The sequence below is a fragment of the Doryrhamphus excisus genome, linkage group LG8 (assembly GCF_037039965.1).
Source record: "Doryrhamphus excisus strain RoL-2023G ecotype Guam linkage group LG8, RoL_Dexc_Guam_v1.1, whole genome shotgun sequence".
Classification (NCBI taxonomy): domain Eukaryota; kingdom Metazoa; phylum Chordata; class Actinopteri; order Syngnathiformes; family Syngnathidae; genus Doryrhamphus; species Doryrhamphus excisus.
Genome location: NC_136364.1, coordinates 15,304,507 through 15,320,162, shown reverse-complemented (window position 1 = coordinate 15,320,162; position 15,656 = coordinate 15,304,507). Strand labels below are relative to the sequence as shown.

Below are 15,656 nucleotides of genomic sequence, written 5' to 3'. Positions count from 1 at the left end.
AGCCACACTGAGAAACGTGTAAACAAAAAGACACTTAAGGCGAATGATAACTTATCAATGTAAGAGCACGGTACAAAGTTAACTCGGAGCGGAAAACTAACTCAAGCTGACATGCACTTGTAAACCAAGAACGGATACACATAGGAAATAATTCATGAAAATCCACACATACATATGAGTACGTTGCAAAATGGCTCATTTGTTCACATTCATTTTCTTCATAACTTAATTTTTCATTTAAAAAAAACAGCTAAAAGTGTGAATGTTTGTAGTTGAGCTCGAGTTAAACAAAAACATACTCTGTTTTTCATGATGACAGAACGTGGTCATTACTATGTATGTGGAAAAACTCTGGCATATCATCAAAAGTACAGTTCTGACATCGAAAAACTGCAGTTTTTCTGACAAATTTTCAACTATTGGATTGTGTGATGAGGAGCAGCCCAGAGTTGCTGCAAAAGACTGTTAATTGTCGTCAAGAGGATTGCATCATCCCTGACCAGACATTATCTGGCATCATTAAGCTGTCTGGCCACCGTCAGGATCTCCTTTGCTCCTTTGCTCAACAGCAAGGTCGCAAGGTCCACGCCCAGCCGCTCGGCGTTGGCCTGAGACTCACTGCCGACCTTGATGGCTGTGACGCCGACTCGCTGGACCTTCTCGTCTACCTCCTCTTGGCACTGGTACACAAGTTCAACGATGTTGGCATGAAAGGTATGAGCAGTGGAACATGCGGAATAACCCACATTTTTTTAGTTGGAAACATAATAGTGACATTTTTTTGTTTGACTGCACCCTGCACATTCACGATTCAGTGTGAATTAGTGATTGCATTTTTCGTAAAATTTCTCAAACACAACTTGGTCACCCTAAATCGGTCATACAGTAATCCCTCATTTATTGCGGTGACTTGGTTACACAACTGTCCATTATAAGTACATTTTTACCTTGTCACTATATTTATAGTTGTCAATATGTCATTTTATGGTCATATCACCTCGTACTTCGGTATGTGAAAAAAAAAAACTATATTAGGAAAGCAGGAAGTGAACAAATGTAACAGTTACTGATTGTAAAAGTACCAGATGGAGGGGTAGGATTTAATAAGCTTTGCTTCTTCCTACTCCTTTTGGACATGTCAGGGCTCTACATTAAAAACCAAAATGACTTGCCCATAGGGAATCCTTAAGGTGAGAACTACTTGCCCGAACTTGCCCCATGTAAAATGAAAAGACTGCCATAATGATATCATGTAATTTTTTGTGGCATCACATGAGAATCTCAAATAAATAAAATAAATAATATCGACATCGTAGTCGTAGTAAGCAGTGATATTTATAAGTTGTGCACCACAATGAAACATTATTGAATAGACACATTTGTGTACTAGTAATGTGTTTTTAATCCAGAAAAAAAAGCTCAATGGTCAAACAATAATTTGTGAAGCAAAGGTGAGAAAAACACACAGAGAAATGGAAGCGCTAGATTTTGTAGCTTGTGCAAAATCAGCACTTGGTATTGGATCTAATGGGTGGTGTTTCATTGTGACCACTTCAAATTGTCACAGCAATGTGATTCACTCACCTGTGCCATCGTTTGATTTGCTGCCGCTAATAAAATACTTGTTTAGGAGGCACTGGTTCATCACTTTTTGTTTTCCTTCAGAATTAGACGATGTTGGTAGCGACGCCATGATGGATGTTTTCATAGTCAAACGATCGCTGATTGGTTGATCGCGAACAACGGGTGTGGGTAAAACGCGGACTGTGGATTACGGACCGCGGTCTAAATAAACGATTCTGATTGGTCCATTGCAAGGATTGCTTTGCAAATTACCACCGGAATTACGCAGTCCGTGTTTTACCAACACCCAACAAGAACCGCTTTAAAAAAAACTCTTGGCAGTATGGCATGCCAAAGTGCACTTGCCCGACGGGAATATCACTGATTAGATTTACTTGCCCGAATTTTGTTTTAACTTGCCCCGGGCCATCGGTACATCGTTATTGTTGAGCCCTGCATGTGGAACTGTGAACTGTTACTGACAATCAGTAACTGTTACATTTGTTCACTTCCTGCTTTCCGCATATAGTTTTTCTTTATCAATTTTTAAAAATATTTTAATTACTTTTTTTTTTTAATTATTTTCTTTTTACATTTTTTGTCCCGTACCAAAGTACGAGGTGATATGACCATCCAATGACATAATGTGTACCATAGTAAGTGTCAATATAGTGATATTATATAGCACATCATGACTGGTTCAAGACTCTTCATCCTTGTATTTATCTTGTATTTTAGCTGTTTGAAGATTAAGTTGAAGTATTTGTGATTTTAGAAATAAGGAGTTAGTATGTTCTCTGTAGGCGGCATTATGAATTATCCTTACTGACCTTTTTTTGCAGTACATTTAGCCAGTGAAGATTGCTTTTATAGTTATTACCCCATATTTCCACACAAGGTAAGTTAAGTTAAGGGTAACCAAGTCCACCAAAACTATTAATGTCATCCCACATCAATAAGTTGTGACATCACCATCATAAATTCAGAATGAAAAACAAGTTAAATGATATGTATATGTATTGATATACAAGTCGGGCGGGCGGGGGTGTCTTACCTTGTCATTGACGGGGATGCTAGTCTGCATGGTGTCCTTCAGACTCTCCGACCCATCCAGACTAAACACGGCACCTGTCAAGTAGAGCTGTGGATGTAGGAGAAGAAAAGATTAGACTAAATTTGTATGAAAAGGTATTATTTTTCTTTATATGTACAAAGACGACAGAACGTGATCTCACCTGAGAGTCTTTGACCTCTGTGTGCACAGCCACAGGAACACTGCAGCCCCCCTCCTGCAAATAACACCCCCGCCTGGTGAACATAGAGAAGGGATACATGCCCGAAAATTCATCATTGTGTTGCTGTGTACCAAATGCCTGAGGAAGGCTCTCTCGGCTATGCAACGTAGCACGGTGTCACCGTCATTCAGCACAGACAGCATCTCCAGGATGTCAGCATCGCTCGCTCGAATCTCCACCGCCAGAGCGCCCTGACGTTAACATATATTAGTCCAAAACACATCGTTTATGAACACAGTAACCTGTTCCTACCTGTCCGACAGCATACATGCAGTCTTCCGGCTCCAGGATCTAACAGAGGAAGAACACACTGAAGATGAGAAGTCAGCCAACCAGACAGAGACCGGACTTCCTGTCATTGAACAAAAAAAATGGAACCTGGCTGATCCGGTTCTCCCAACCCATCCTCTTGAGGCCTGCGGCAGCAAGAATGATGGCGACAAAGTCCTCCTTCTCATCCAGCTTCTTCAGACGTGTGTTTAAGTTTCCACGCTGGAGATGAACACTCAGGAAGAACGCTTCCAAAACAACAACTGCTCACACCGTCGCACAATTTCAATCACATCTGATACAAAATGTCTGACATATTGACTTTTTTGTCCCAAAACAGACAAAAACAAAGCTAATTTTCCTATAGGAAATCATGTAAGTTCAATTCATCTCTTCCAAACATTCAAAAAAATGAATAAAAAATATGCACGGCGGTCGAGTGGTTAGCGCACAGACCTCACAGCTAGGAGACCAGGGTTCAATTCTACCCTCGGCCATCTCTGTGTGGAGTTTGCATGTGTGGGTCCTCCCCCAGTCCAAAAACATGCTAGGTTAATTGGCGACTCCAAATTGTCCATCGGTATGAATGTGAGTGTGAATGGTTGTTTGTCTATATGTGCCCTGTGATTGGCTGGCAACCAGTCCAGGGTGTACCCCTCCTCTCCCCCAAACACAGCTGGGATAGGCTCCAGCACCCCCTGCGACCCTTGTGAGGATAAGCGGTAGAAAATGAATGAATGAATGAAATACATGTTATGGAGAATAATTGTACTAATATAATCATAATACTGTATTTTGGTGATGTCTGTCAATATGATCCCATTCTGAAAGAGTTCTAATAAACGTTCTTTGTCTCCAAAAAGGATACAATATCTTTAAACTCCAGATGAGGGAATCTCTTCTTCAACTGAGCAGCACGACGCAGTGAACTGGTTCCAATAACACTGTATCAACACACAGCGTTAAGTTGGCTTTTTAATACGGAAGTGGCACTCGTGCGCACATAATAGAGCGTACCTGTTTACTGGGAGAGACTCCAAGGTTTTCCCTGCATGTTTTGGATGCAGCACCACTGCATCGTGAGGGTTCTCTCTCCTAGAAGACCGCAAAGAAAACGTGAAAGTTGGATAACTTAAGAATTGACCAAAAACAGGGACCACAGAAGCATCCAAAAATGGCATAAAATGCCAGTGTTTGAATTTTGTGATTTTTGACAAAAAACGTAAGGGGTTAGTATGTCGTTTTTTTTTTTATTATTTCAACTTGCTTCTAATGCACTATTCTGGTCCAGGAAAACCGGGAAACCTCACACACACTCAACAGAGGCCCCAGAAGCATCCAAAAACGGCATAAAATGCCAGACTTTGAGGGCAAAGATTTTTTACAAAAATCATAAGGGTTAGTATGTCGTTTGTTTTTTTCAACTTGCTTCTAATGTACTTTTATGGTCAAAAATACACGGAAAACGTCACACACGCTCAACAAGGACCCCAGAAGCATCCAAAAATGGCATAAATTGCCAGACTTTTTACAAAAATCATAAGGGTTAGTATGTCGTTTGTTTTTGTTTTTTTCAACTTGCTTCTAATGTACTTTTATGGTCAAAAATACATGGGAAACCTCACACACGCTCAACAGGGACCCCAGAAGCATCCAAAAATGGCATAAAATGCCAGTGTTTGAATTTCGTGATTTTTGACAAAAAACGTAAGGGGTTAGTATGTCGTTTTTTTTTTTTTTCAACTTTTCTTTTATGCACCTTTCTGGTAAAAAAAAACAGGGGAAACCTCACACACGCTCAACAAAGCATCCAAAAATGGCATAAAATGCCAGTGTTTGAATTTCGTGATTTTTGACAAAAAACGTAAGGGGTTAGTATGTCGTTTTTTTTTGTTTTTTTTCAACTTGCTTCTAATGTACTTTTATGGTCAAAAATACACGGGAAACCTCACACACGCTCAACAGGGACCCCAGAAGCATCCAAAAATGGCATAAAATGCCAGTGTTGGACGGCAGTCATTTTTGATAAAAATCATAAGGGGTTAGTATGTCGTTTTTTTTTTTTCCAACTTGCTTATAATGCACTTTTATGGTAAAAAAAAACAAAACAGGGGAAACCTCACACACGCTCAACAGGGACCCCAGAAGCATCCAAAAATCGCATAAAATGCCAGTGTTTGAATTTCGTGATTTTTGACAAAAAACGTAAGTATGTTGTTTTTTTTTGTTTTTTCAACTTGCTTCTAATGTACTTTTATGGTCAAAAATACACGGGAAACCTCACACACGCTCAACAGGGACCCCAGAAGCATCCAAAAATAGCATAAAATGCCGGTGTTTGAATTTCGTGATTTTTGACAAAAAACGTAAGGGGTTCGTATGTCGTTTTTTTTTTTTTTTTTCAACTTTTCTTTTATGCACCTTTCTGGTAAAAAAAAAAAACAGGGGAAACCTCACACACGCTCAACAAAGCATCCAAAAATGGCATAAAATGCCAGTGTTTGAATTTTGTGATTTTTGACAAAAAACGTAAGGGGTTAGTATGTCGGGTTTTTTTTGTTTTTTTTCAACTTGTTTCTAATGTACTTTTATGGTCAAAAATACACGGGAAACCTCACACACGCTCAACAGGGACCCCAGAAGCATCCAAAAATGGCATAAAATGCCAGTGTTTGAATTTCGTGATTTTTGACAAAAAACGTAAGGGGTTCGTATGTCGGTTTTTTTTTGTTTTTTTTCAACTTTTCTTTTATGCACCTTTCTGGTAAAAAAAAAACAGGGGAAACCTCACACACGCTCAACAAAGCATCCAAAAATGGCATAAAATGCCAGTGTTTGAATTTTGTGATTTTTGACAAAAAACGTAAGGGGTTAGTATGTCGTTTTTTTTTGTTTTTTTCAACTTGCTTCTAATGTACTTTTATGGTCAAAAATACACGGGAAACCTCACACACGCTCAACAGGGACCCCAGAAGCATCCAAAAATGGCATAAAATGCCAGTGTTTGAATTTCGGGATTTTTGACAAAAAACGTAAGGGGTTAGTATGTCGTTTTTTTTTTTTTTTTTTTTTTTTCCAACTTTTCTTTTATGCACCTTTCTGGTAAAAAAAAACAGGGGAAACCTCACACACGCTCAACAAAGCATCCAAAAATGGCATAAATGCCAGTGTTTGAATTTCGTGATTTTTGACAAAAAACGTAAGGGGTTAGTATGTCGTTTGTTTTTGTTTTTTTCAACTTGCTTCTAATGTACTTTTATGGTCAAAAATACATGGGAAACCTCACACACGCTCAACAGGGACCCCAGAAGCATCCAAAAATGGCATAAAATGCCAGTGTTTGAATTTCGTGATTTTTGACAAAAAACGTAAGGGGTTAGTATGTCGTTTTTTTTTGGTTTTTTTTTTCAACTTTTCTTTTATGCACCTTTCTGGTAAAAAAAAAAACAGGGGAAACCTCACACACGCTCAACAAAGCATCCAAAAATGGCATAAAATGCCAGTGTTTGAATTTCGTGATTTTTGACAAAAAATGTAAGGGGTTAGTATGTTGTTTTTTTTTGTTTTTTTTCAACTTGCTTCTAATGTACTTTTATGGTCAAAAATACACGGGAAACCTCACACACGCTCAACAGGGACCCCAGAAGCATCCAAAAATGGCATAAAATGCCAGTGTTGGACGGCAGTCATTTTTGATAAAAATCATAAGGGGTTAGTATGTCGTTTTTTTTTTTTTCCAACTTGCTTATAATGCACTTTTATGGTAAAAAAAAACAAAACAGGGGAAACCTCACACACGCTCAACAGGGACCCCAGAAGCATCCAAAAATCGCATAAAATGCCAGTGTTTGAATTTTGTGATTTTTGACAAAAAACGTAAGTATGTTGTTTTTTTTTGTTTTTTTCAACTTGCTTCTAATGTACTTTTATGGTCAAAAATACACGGGAAACCTCACACACGCTCAACAGGGACCCCAGAAGCATCCAAAAATAGCATAAAATGCCGGTGTTTGAATTTCGTGATTTTTGACAAAAAACGTAAGGGGTTCGTATGTCGTTTTTTTTTTTTTTTTCAACTTTTCTTTTATGCACCTTTCTGGTAAAAAAAAAACAGGGGAAACCTCACACACGCTCAACAAAGCATCCAAAAATGGCATAAAATGCCAGTGTTTGAATTTTGTGATTTTTGACAAAAAACGTAAGGGGTTAGTATGTCGGGTTTTTTTTGTTTTTTTTCAACTTGTTTCTAATGTACTTTTATGGTCAAAAATACACGGGAAACCTCACACACGCTCAACAGGGACCCCAGAAGCATCCAAAAATGGCATAAAATGCCAGTGTTTGAATTTCGTGATTTTTGACAAAAAACGTAAGGGGTTCGTATGTCGGTTTTTTTTTGTTTTTTTCAACTTTTCTTTTATGCACCTTTCTGGTAAAAAAAAAACAGGGGAAACCTCACACACGCTCAACAAAGCATCCAAAAATGGCATAAAATGCCAGTGTTTGAATTTTGTGATTTTTGACAAAAAACGTAAGGGGTTAGTATGTCGTTTTTTTTTGTTTTTTTCAACTTGCTTCTAATGTACTTTTATGGTCAAAAATACACGGGAAACCTCACACACGCTCAACAGGGACCCCAGAAGCATCCAAAAATGGCATAAAATGCCAGTGTTTGAATTTCGGGATTTTTGACAAAAAACGTAAGGGGTTAGTATGTCGTTTTTTTTTTTTTTTTTTTTTTTTCCAACTTTTCTTTTATGCACCTTTCTGGTAAAAAAAAACAGGGGAAACCTCACACACGCTCAACAAAGCATCCAAAAATGGCATAAATGCCAGTGTTTGAATTTCGTGATTTTTGACAAAAAACGTAAGGGGTTAGTATGTCGTTTGTTTTTGTTTTTTTCAACTTGCTTCTAATGTACTTTTATGGTCAAAAATACATGGGAAACCTCACACACGCTCAACAGGGACCCCAGAAGCATCCAAAAATGGCATAAAATGCCAGTGTTTGAATTTCGTGATTTTTGACAAAAAACGTAAGGGGTTAGTATGTCGTTTTTTTTTGGGTTTTTTTTTCAACTTTTCTTTTATGCACCTTTCTGGTAAAAAAAAAAACAGGGGAAACCTCACACACGCTCAACAAAGCATCCAAAAATGGCATAAAATGCCAGTGTTTGAATTTCGTGATTTTTGACAAAAAATGTAAGGGGTTAGTATGTTGTTTTTTTTTGTTTTTTTTCAACTTGCTTCTAATGTACTTTTATGGTCAAAAATACACGGGAAACTTCACACACGCTCAACAGGGACCCCAGAAGCATCCAAAAATGGCATAAAATGCCAGTGTTGGACGGCAGTCATTTTTGATAAAAATCATAAGGGGTTAGTATGTCGTTTTTTTTTTTTTCCAACTTGCTTATAATGCACTTTTATGGTAAAAAAAAACAAAACAGGGGAAACCTCACACACGCTCAACAGGGACCCCAGAAGCATCCAAAAATCGCATAAAATGCCAGTGTTTGAATTTTGTGATTTTTGACAAAAAACGTAAGTATGTTGTTTTTTTTTGTTTTTTTCAACTTGCTTCTAATGTACTTTTATGGTCAAAAATACACGGGAAACCTCACACACGCTCAACAGGGACCCCAGAAGCATCCAAAAATAGCATAAAATGCCGGTGTTTGAATTTCGTGATTTTTGACAAAAAACGTAAGGGGTTCGTATGTCGTTTTTTTTTTTTTTTTTCAACTTTTCTTTTATGCACCTTTCTGGTAAAAAAAAACAGGGGAAACCTCACACACGCTCAACAAAGCATCCAAAAATGGCATAAAATGCCAGTGTTTGAATTTTGTGATTTTTGACAAAAAACGTAAGGGGTTAGTATGTCGGGTTTTTTTTGTTTTTTTTCAACTTGTTTCTAATGTACTTTTATGGTCAAAAATACACGGGAAACCTCACACACGCTCAACAGGGACCCCAGAAGCATCCAAAAATGGCATAAAATGCCAGTGTTTGAATTTCGTGATTTTTGACAAAAAACGTAAGGGGTTCGTATGTCGGTTTTTTTTTTGTTTTTTTCAACTTTTCTTTTATGCACCTTTCTGGTAAAAAAAAAAACAGGGGAAACCTCACACACGCTCAACAAAGCATCCAAAAATGGCATAAAATGCCAGTGTTTGAATTTTGTGATTTTTGACAAAAAACGTAAGGGGTTAGTATGTCGTTTTTTTTTTGTTTTTTTCAACTTGCTTCTAATGTACTTTTATGGTCAAAAATACACGGGAAACCTCACACACGCTCAACAGGGACCCCAGAAGCATCCAAAAATGGCATAAAATGCCAGTGTTGGACGGCAGTCATTTTTGATAAAAATCATTAGGGGTTAGTATGTCGTTTTTTGTTTTTTTTTTTTTCCAACTTGCTTATAATGCACTTTTATGGTAAAAAAAACAAAACAGGGGAAACCTCACACACGCTCAACAGGGACCCCAGAAGCATCCAAAAATGGCATAAAATGCCAGTGTTTGAGGGTGTGATTTTTGACAAAATTCGTATGTTGTTTTTTTCAACTTTCTTCTAATGCACTTTTCTGGTCAAAAAAACAGGGAAAACCTCACATGTATGTTATTGTGTGTATGTATGTGTTACTGTATGTATGTATGTATGTACATACATGTATAAAATACGGTACCATAGTGATACACACGGCATCATTCACAGAGGTATGACTCACTTGAGCACAGCAGCAATGGTGAATCCCACAGGCAATGTGGTGGGAAGGTCCTTCAGTGAATGGACAACCAGGTCCACCCTGTGGGACACAGAGAAACGCAGTCTTGTAGATGTGTTCCACTTCCTCGTGGTACAATACAATCATTTATAATGGGCTTAACACCCTTAAAAGACCTCTGCTCCATCTGAAGCTGTAGCAGAGGTGAAAAGCTTGTAAGTCTGTGTTTTCCATTCATTTACAGGGCATGCCGCTTTGAAACTTGAGTCTTACTTACTCTCACTATGTAAAGAACTATAAACATGCACGTTTCCAGTTGCCCTAGCCACAGTTACTTACATATTCTTCTCCAGAGCAGTCTCCAACTCTTTGGTGAACAAACTCTTCTCTCCAATCTTTATTGAAGAAAAACATAGATCTTTTGGTTTCATCGTCATTATAAGATTATAAGATGAAGATAAGCCTTACCTTCGATAAAGCTGTGTCAAGTATTTTATCTCCAGTTGTCGACATGGCAACTGAAAGACGGAAAAGGGAACAAATTAGAAACAAATTGGCTTGTCATCTCATCACTATACGAGTCCATCGAGTGCACCCCGCTGAAGACAGCTGGGACTCCAGCACACCCAGGACTGTAGTGTATATAAGATGGGTGGAAGTCACCATGTTTGCAATGTATTAAGGGCTCCAGACTGGAACAAAATGGTGGCATTTTCCTACTAAAATGTGAGACATTTGCGACTAAATTTTTCATATAACTCAACGCATGTGCAACCGGCGATTTTAAATATTACTGAATATGTTTTGTTGCTGACAAACCTCTGCTCTACACTTCAGCCCAGTAGCCAATGTGTGCGAGAGTGGGGGGCCGAATGGCCACTGTGGTTGCTTTGTGTGTGAAAAGAGGGTGGTAATGGCAATGTAATGTAATGTAATGTCTTCATTATGTGTTGTGCTGCAGAAAACACCAAAATATTTTATTTTATTTTACATTATATGAATACATGATAATACAAAATTTCAACCTACATGTAGCCCTGTTAAAATCCCATTATGTTTACATGTTTATGGCTTTATGCTTCACTGACCATATTTTTTCATCAACCGTTGATATTTTGAACTTTGTTTGGCAGTCCTTGAACGCACCATACTGTATAATGTGACTGGCGAAAGTGTGACACAAGATTCCATCTGTTCATGGTTCATCGCAAGTACCCATATATTATACTATGAATGTGTTTAATAAGTGGTAATAAGGGCTTAACACTGGATTGTGTTGTGAGTGAAAAATGGCAACTGAAGAGAGAAGAAGAATGTTCTGGAACTGAATCTAATCTAATAATTACAACAGTCCTTTTTATTGCAAATGTTGAGTCAAAATCCAAGGAGAATGTGTGTGTTTGTGTGTGGGGGGGGTAGAAATAACAATGAAATTGACTTATATTTCTTACCAATTTCCAAAATGATATCAGGGTACAGCTCTTTAAGTTTGTCAGCAACACTGGCAGTCTGAATGCGAGCCAACTACAAGAAGATCACAACAATGTTTCATTTAGTTCCATGGTTTTGTGCAAAACAAAAGCACGTAAAGCACATGTGTCAAACCTCAAGGCCCATAGTCCAAATGTGGCCCACCACAACATTTTATATGTCACATGAAAGCCTGGGAATAATGTGTGTCCATAATGCCCTGAGCTTAAAGATATATCGCACGGTGTACCCCAGGGGTCAATACTGGGACCAAAGCTGTTCAATCAAATCACAATTATTAAAATGTCAAACAGCTAAAATTATGCATAAAGCAAACAAGAATGTGCTACAAAAAAACACAATGCAATTCTTCTTAACAAGACAGGAGAAATACAGCCTTTGGGAAAAAAAACTTTAAAACACAGTAAAGACGTCAAACAATGTACTAAAATAAGCCAAGTACTAGCAGTTCATGTTGATCCACTGTGTACATACAATGTTCTGTTTAACCACTACCACATTTACTCTTCATTTCTTGTCTGTACTCATTCATCATCCAACTATGTTTCTGTCAACTATTAACATTTTCATCGGTTATGATTATATATTTGTTTATTATATACTTTGCTTCTTCCTACTCCTTTCTGGACTGTGTGAATAGCACTAATTGATGTATTGCAATGTAATTTGTACGCATGCTCAAAATAAATTAAACCATATTCATATTTACATGAATATATATTGACAGTTAAGCGGTTCTATGAAGGCAGCCATAACTACGATGTGACCTTCAATGAGTATAAATATTTGTCTGATGATCAACAACAATGGCAATGAATGGATATGCTGACACGGTTGTACAAATAGCTCTGTTGAGTCTAAAACAACAAGGCTAAAGCAACAACTGAATTCATGCACTGCTATACCTCACTCTTGCGGGTCCCGATGCGGATGACTCGGCTAACTTTTCCATCCTCGTTCTGCAAGAACAAGAAAGACAAGTTAAAGATGTCTCATTTCTCTTCAAGTCTTTTGTCAACCGATGACTTCCAGGATCCTTGACCCGGCATCACAAAACCATTATCTGACCTCACCCTGATGTACTTGAACTGTCCTTGCTCCATAACTCTGCACGCGCACTGTCCAAACGACTGCCTCTGCCGGCTGTATTGCAGTATGGATCTGTGCTTAGTTCATACAGCCTCAAGATACTCAGCAGTTGTCTTTGGAAAAAATAACAAAAGACAAACCCTCCTTCTTCAGAACCTCCTCCCTAATAGATCTCTGGTGCCAAAAGATAAGTACAAGTCGGCTGAGTCCGTTATAAGAAGCAGGGAGCGGTCACGCATAAGGTGTGGTCAAACTTTTTCATGCATCATCTATAGACACCTTCATTTTTAATGCTTAATCAATGAAATGCAACAGTTATGTATATGGCTACCAATAAAACTGGTCTACAAATTAAATTATTTTTTTTAATTGATTTAGGTCTCTAATAAAGAAAAAGTATTGCAAAAGTGCAGATTGGCTATCGTTTCCGAGGTACAGTATTAGATCAAAATATGACATTTATGTAAAATAAGGCAAAAAAAATAGTTTTTCAGGCTACAAACAAACAGTTCATGATCACAGGGAACAATTCCACCAGGACATTGCAGCCATGGAGAAAGGATATCAGGGAAAGTGGAATCCATCTATGCTTGTCGACTACTGTCGGATTGTGATCAGGGATGACCCTACTGCAGAGTATAAGAGACAAGCCAAAAAGCGTAGTTCAGATACTGAATAAAAGCAGCTTTGTTGTTTTAAGTGATACTTTAGTTTGCTTTTCATAAGATATTCAGTCTGATGTTTTAAGATAATTCTTGTTTATTTCTTGACAGATAAAAAATTGCAACTTAAATATTTTTAAGCAAAAAAAGACCTAAATCTATTTGATGTTAAACAATCTGTAACATGAATATTTGTATTTCCTTTGTCATCCATTAGAGCAGGCGTATTATGTTTGTGTTTTAGGCAAAAACAGATATTCACACATATCAACTTTGACTATGAAAAACAGTAATCAACATTTTAGACATGTTGCTGACCAAACCACTGACTTTTTGTTTGGTGCATATTAAATTGGTCAGTCAAAAGTCTAACTCAATCAGTCAAAACCAAAAGCTTCAGATTAAATCGAATTAAAAAATTTTTCATTAGTTGCAACCCTCTTGATTGACACTAACATGTGATCGAATTTCTAAATTATAATTGTTTTAAAGTTTTTGACCTAACTAGCTTAATCACAAACATAACGTAACGTTGTGCGGGTGTAGCAGCACGTCATATGCTTTCAAAATGCTTCTATTTTAAATCAGTCTGGGTTGAAATGCATACGCACGTCTCACATGTGACTGATCGTCGCGTCTTAAAAAACGCAAAAGATAGACTTCAAGTGTATTTTTGTTGCGTTTACATGTAAATTCAGGAAAAAGAACGGAAAGCAGCTTCTGGTGTCAAAACAAACTTCTCATTTTTAACAAAATAAAAGCATTAAAATACAATTCGGATATTGCAACATTGAATATTGGCCTATTACCAAAAAATAAACAGTATAATAAATAGTATAGCAACAAAGAACTACCGTTCTATGTGGGTAACAACTAAGTGCTAACAACAAATACCCGCAAGGTATGCTAGGTAGTCCACAGACAACTTGCAGAACTGTGGGAATCACTAATACTTACATGTATATAATTACTTCTACAGATTACAAAAAATAACTGGAAAATCTCCAACGTTACATACAGTATAGAAATAGCAACAGCTTCAATGCTGTATGTTGAAAAAACGTCCTGTACACTGGACGTTTGACCACAACTCCAAACCATTCAACAGCGTTACATCATGCCACACCCCTTGTTTGCTCCCATGCTTACCTCGACATAACTATCATTTGATATTATATGTAATAAATATTATTGTACAGCTACAGTTTAAAACAGAAAGTAATATTAATTTCAAACCCTTCACTACTTCAGCTCTTGCTTACATCGACCGCCCCTCACATTCTTAGAGGTCCAATCGTGCGCTTGATTACCATGACAGACGTGCCCATTAGCCAATGCCAAAAACACTCTTGACCGCAATGGTGCTTGGCCCGCCCACAGTTAGCCATGAATGTGATCCGCACATGGTGGAAAAACACGAGTTAACTTACCGGAGAGAGCCCCTCCTCCGACATGATTGTATCTTAGTTCACTACCCTGGTTTTATGCTAACTTACGACGCGTTTAGATTTCCACTGAGGCAATTAGTACAGGAAAACCTTGAAAATTCTACCGGCGCACATCTTCCACTGCTCCGAATGACCGCTGAATCGATGACGTCATCAGACCCGCCTCGAAGTCATTTCCGTGTTCCGTGTTGTAGTTTTTTCTGTGGTTTGGGTTTCTTTAATCCAGGAGTAGGCAACCCGCGCCCCCTGAGCCGCACGGGCTCTTTCGTCCCCCTTTCGCCAAGTGTGGTGATTTGTTTTTAAACAGAAGTAAAGAAATGTGCATTTTCGAAAAGAGTTTGAAATATCCGACTCACCGCAAGTCCATGAATGCATCTTAGACGATGTTCTCATTGCTGATTGGATGAACAAGGGAAGGGGCGGTAGGCTTGTGCAAGTACATTAATATTGCCTAGGCCTATCAAATCAACCGCAAATGAATGAAACAGAATGTAGTACACCGTGGATTTTTTTTTAAATCATACGCCATGGAGCAGAAAGCCCACCATGATGGTGAGCAAGAGAGGTGGGCGGGGCTAGGCTGACAACAGTGCTAGTTGTCACAATAATAAAATAGTTATATGCTGTGAGTGCACGTTCATGAAATGTTATTTACTTTATTTAACAGAATACAATTACAAAATTATAATTTTTATGTTTTATATTTTCCCTTACTTACAGTATTATCAATGATTAACAACATAGAAATAGTACTACTTATATGGATACTTAGTATGTATCGACGTACATGTTTACAATACAATGTTTCTGGATTCTGCTCACCATCATGGTGGTCAAACCTGCGCAGGGACACTTTGGAAGTGGATACGAAGTTGACAACTTGATTCTTCGATTCTCGTGTCCCTGGGCTAGTGTATACAGTACTAAAATGTATGTGCACTCCTATACTCACAAATTATTTTAGACATGTCAAAACGAGACCTGACATTTACAGAAATGTACTTTCTGTATCTTTTTCCGACGCAAGCTACAGCACCACCTGCAGGCCAGTCCGCGGTCTTGCCTTTAAATAGCAACTACCGGTGTTCGAACGCGAATGTTTTTTTTCGTT

At 38.0% G+C, this 15,656-nt stretch overlaps 1 protein-coding gene across 3 annotated transcripts; it reads right to left on the bottom strand.

Moving 5' to 3' along the window:
- Positions 1-129: 129 nt before the first annotated feature.
- Positions 130-14,709, bottom strand: LOC131135016 (porphobilinogen deaminase-like). Of its 3 annotated transcripts, none has more exons than XM_058080806.2 (14): positions 14,528-14,709; positions 12,252-12,305; positions 11,307-11,379; positions 10,324-10,373; positions 10,195-10,250; positions 9,859-9,936; positions 4,146-4,223; positions 3,997-4,072; positions 3,237-3,350; positions 3,111-3,149; positions 2,930-3,049; positions 2,799-2,852; positions 2,618-2,704; positions 130-680 (listed from the first exon to the last, which is right to left on the bottom strand). In XM_058080806.2, the coding sequence occupies exons 1-14, from the start codon at positions 14,549-14,551 to the stop codon at positions 507-509; spliced, it is 1,077 nt and encodes a 358-aa protein (XP_057936789.2). In that variant the 5' UTR covers positions 14,552-14,709; the 3' UTR covers positions 130-506. The 3 variants fall into 3 exon arrangements, with proteins under 3 accessions (XP_057936789.2, XP_078649029.1, XP_057936788.2); XM_078792903.1 differs by lacking the exon at positions 14,528-14,709 and adding an exon at positions 14,360-14,369; XM_058080805.2 differs by lacking the exon at positions 14,528-14,709 and adding an exon at positions 12,420-12,697.
- Positions 14,710-15,656: the final 947 nt, after the last annotated feature.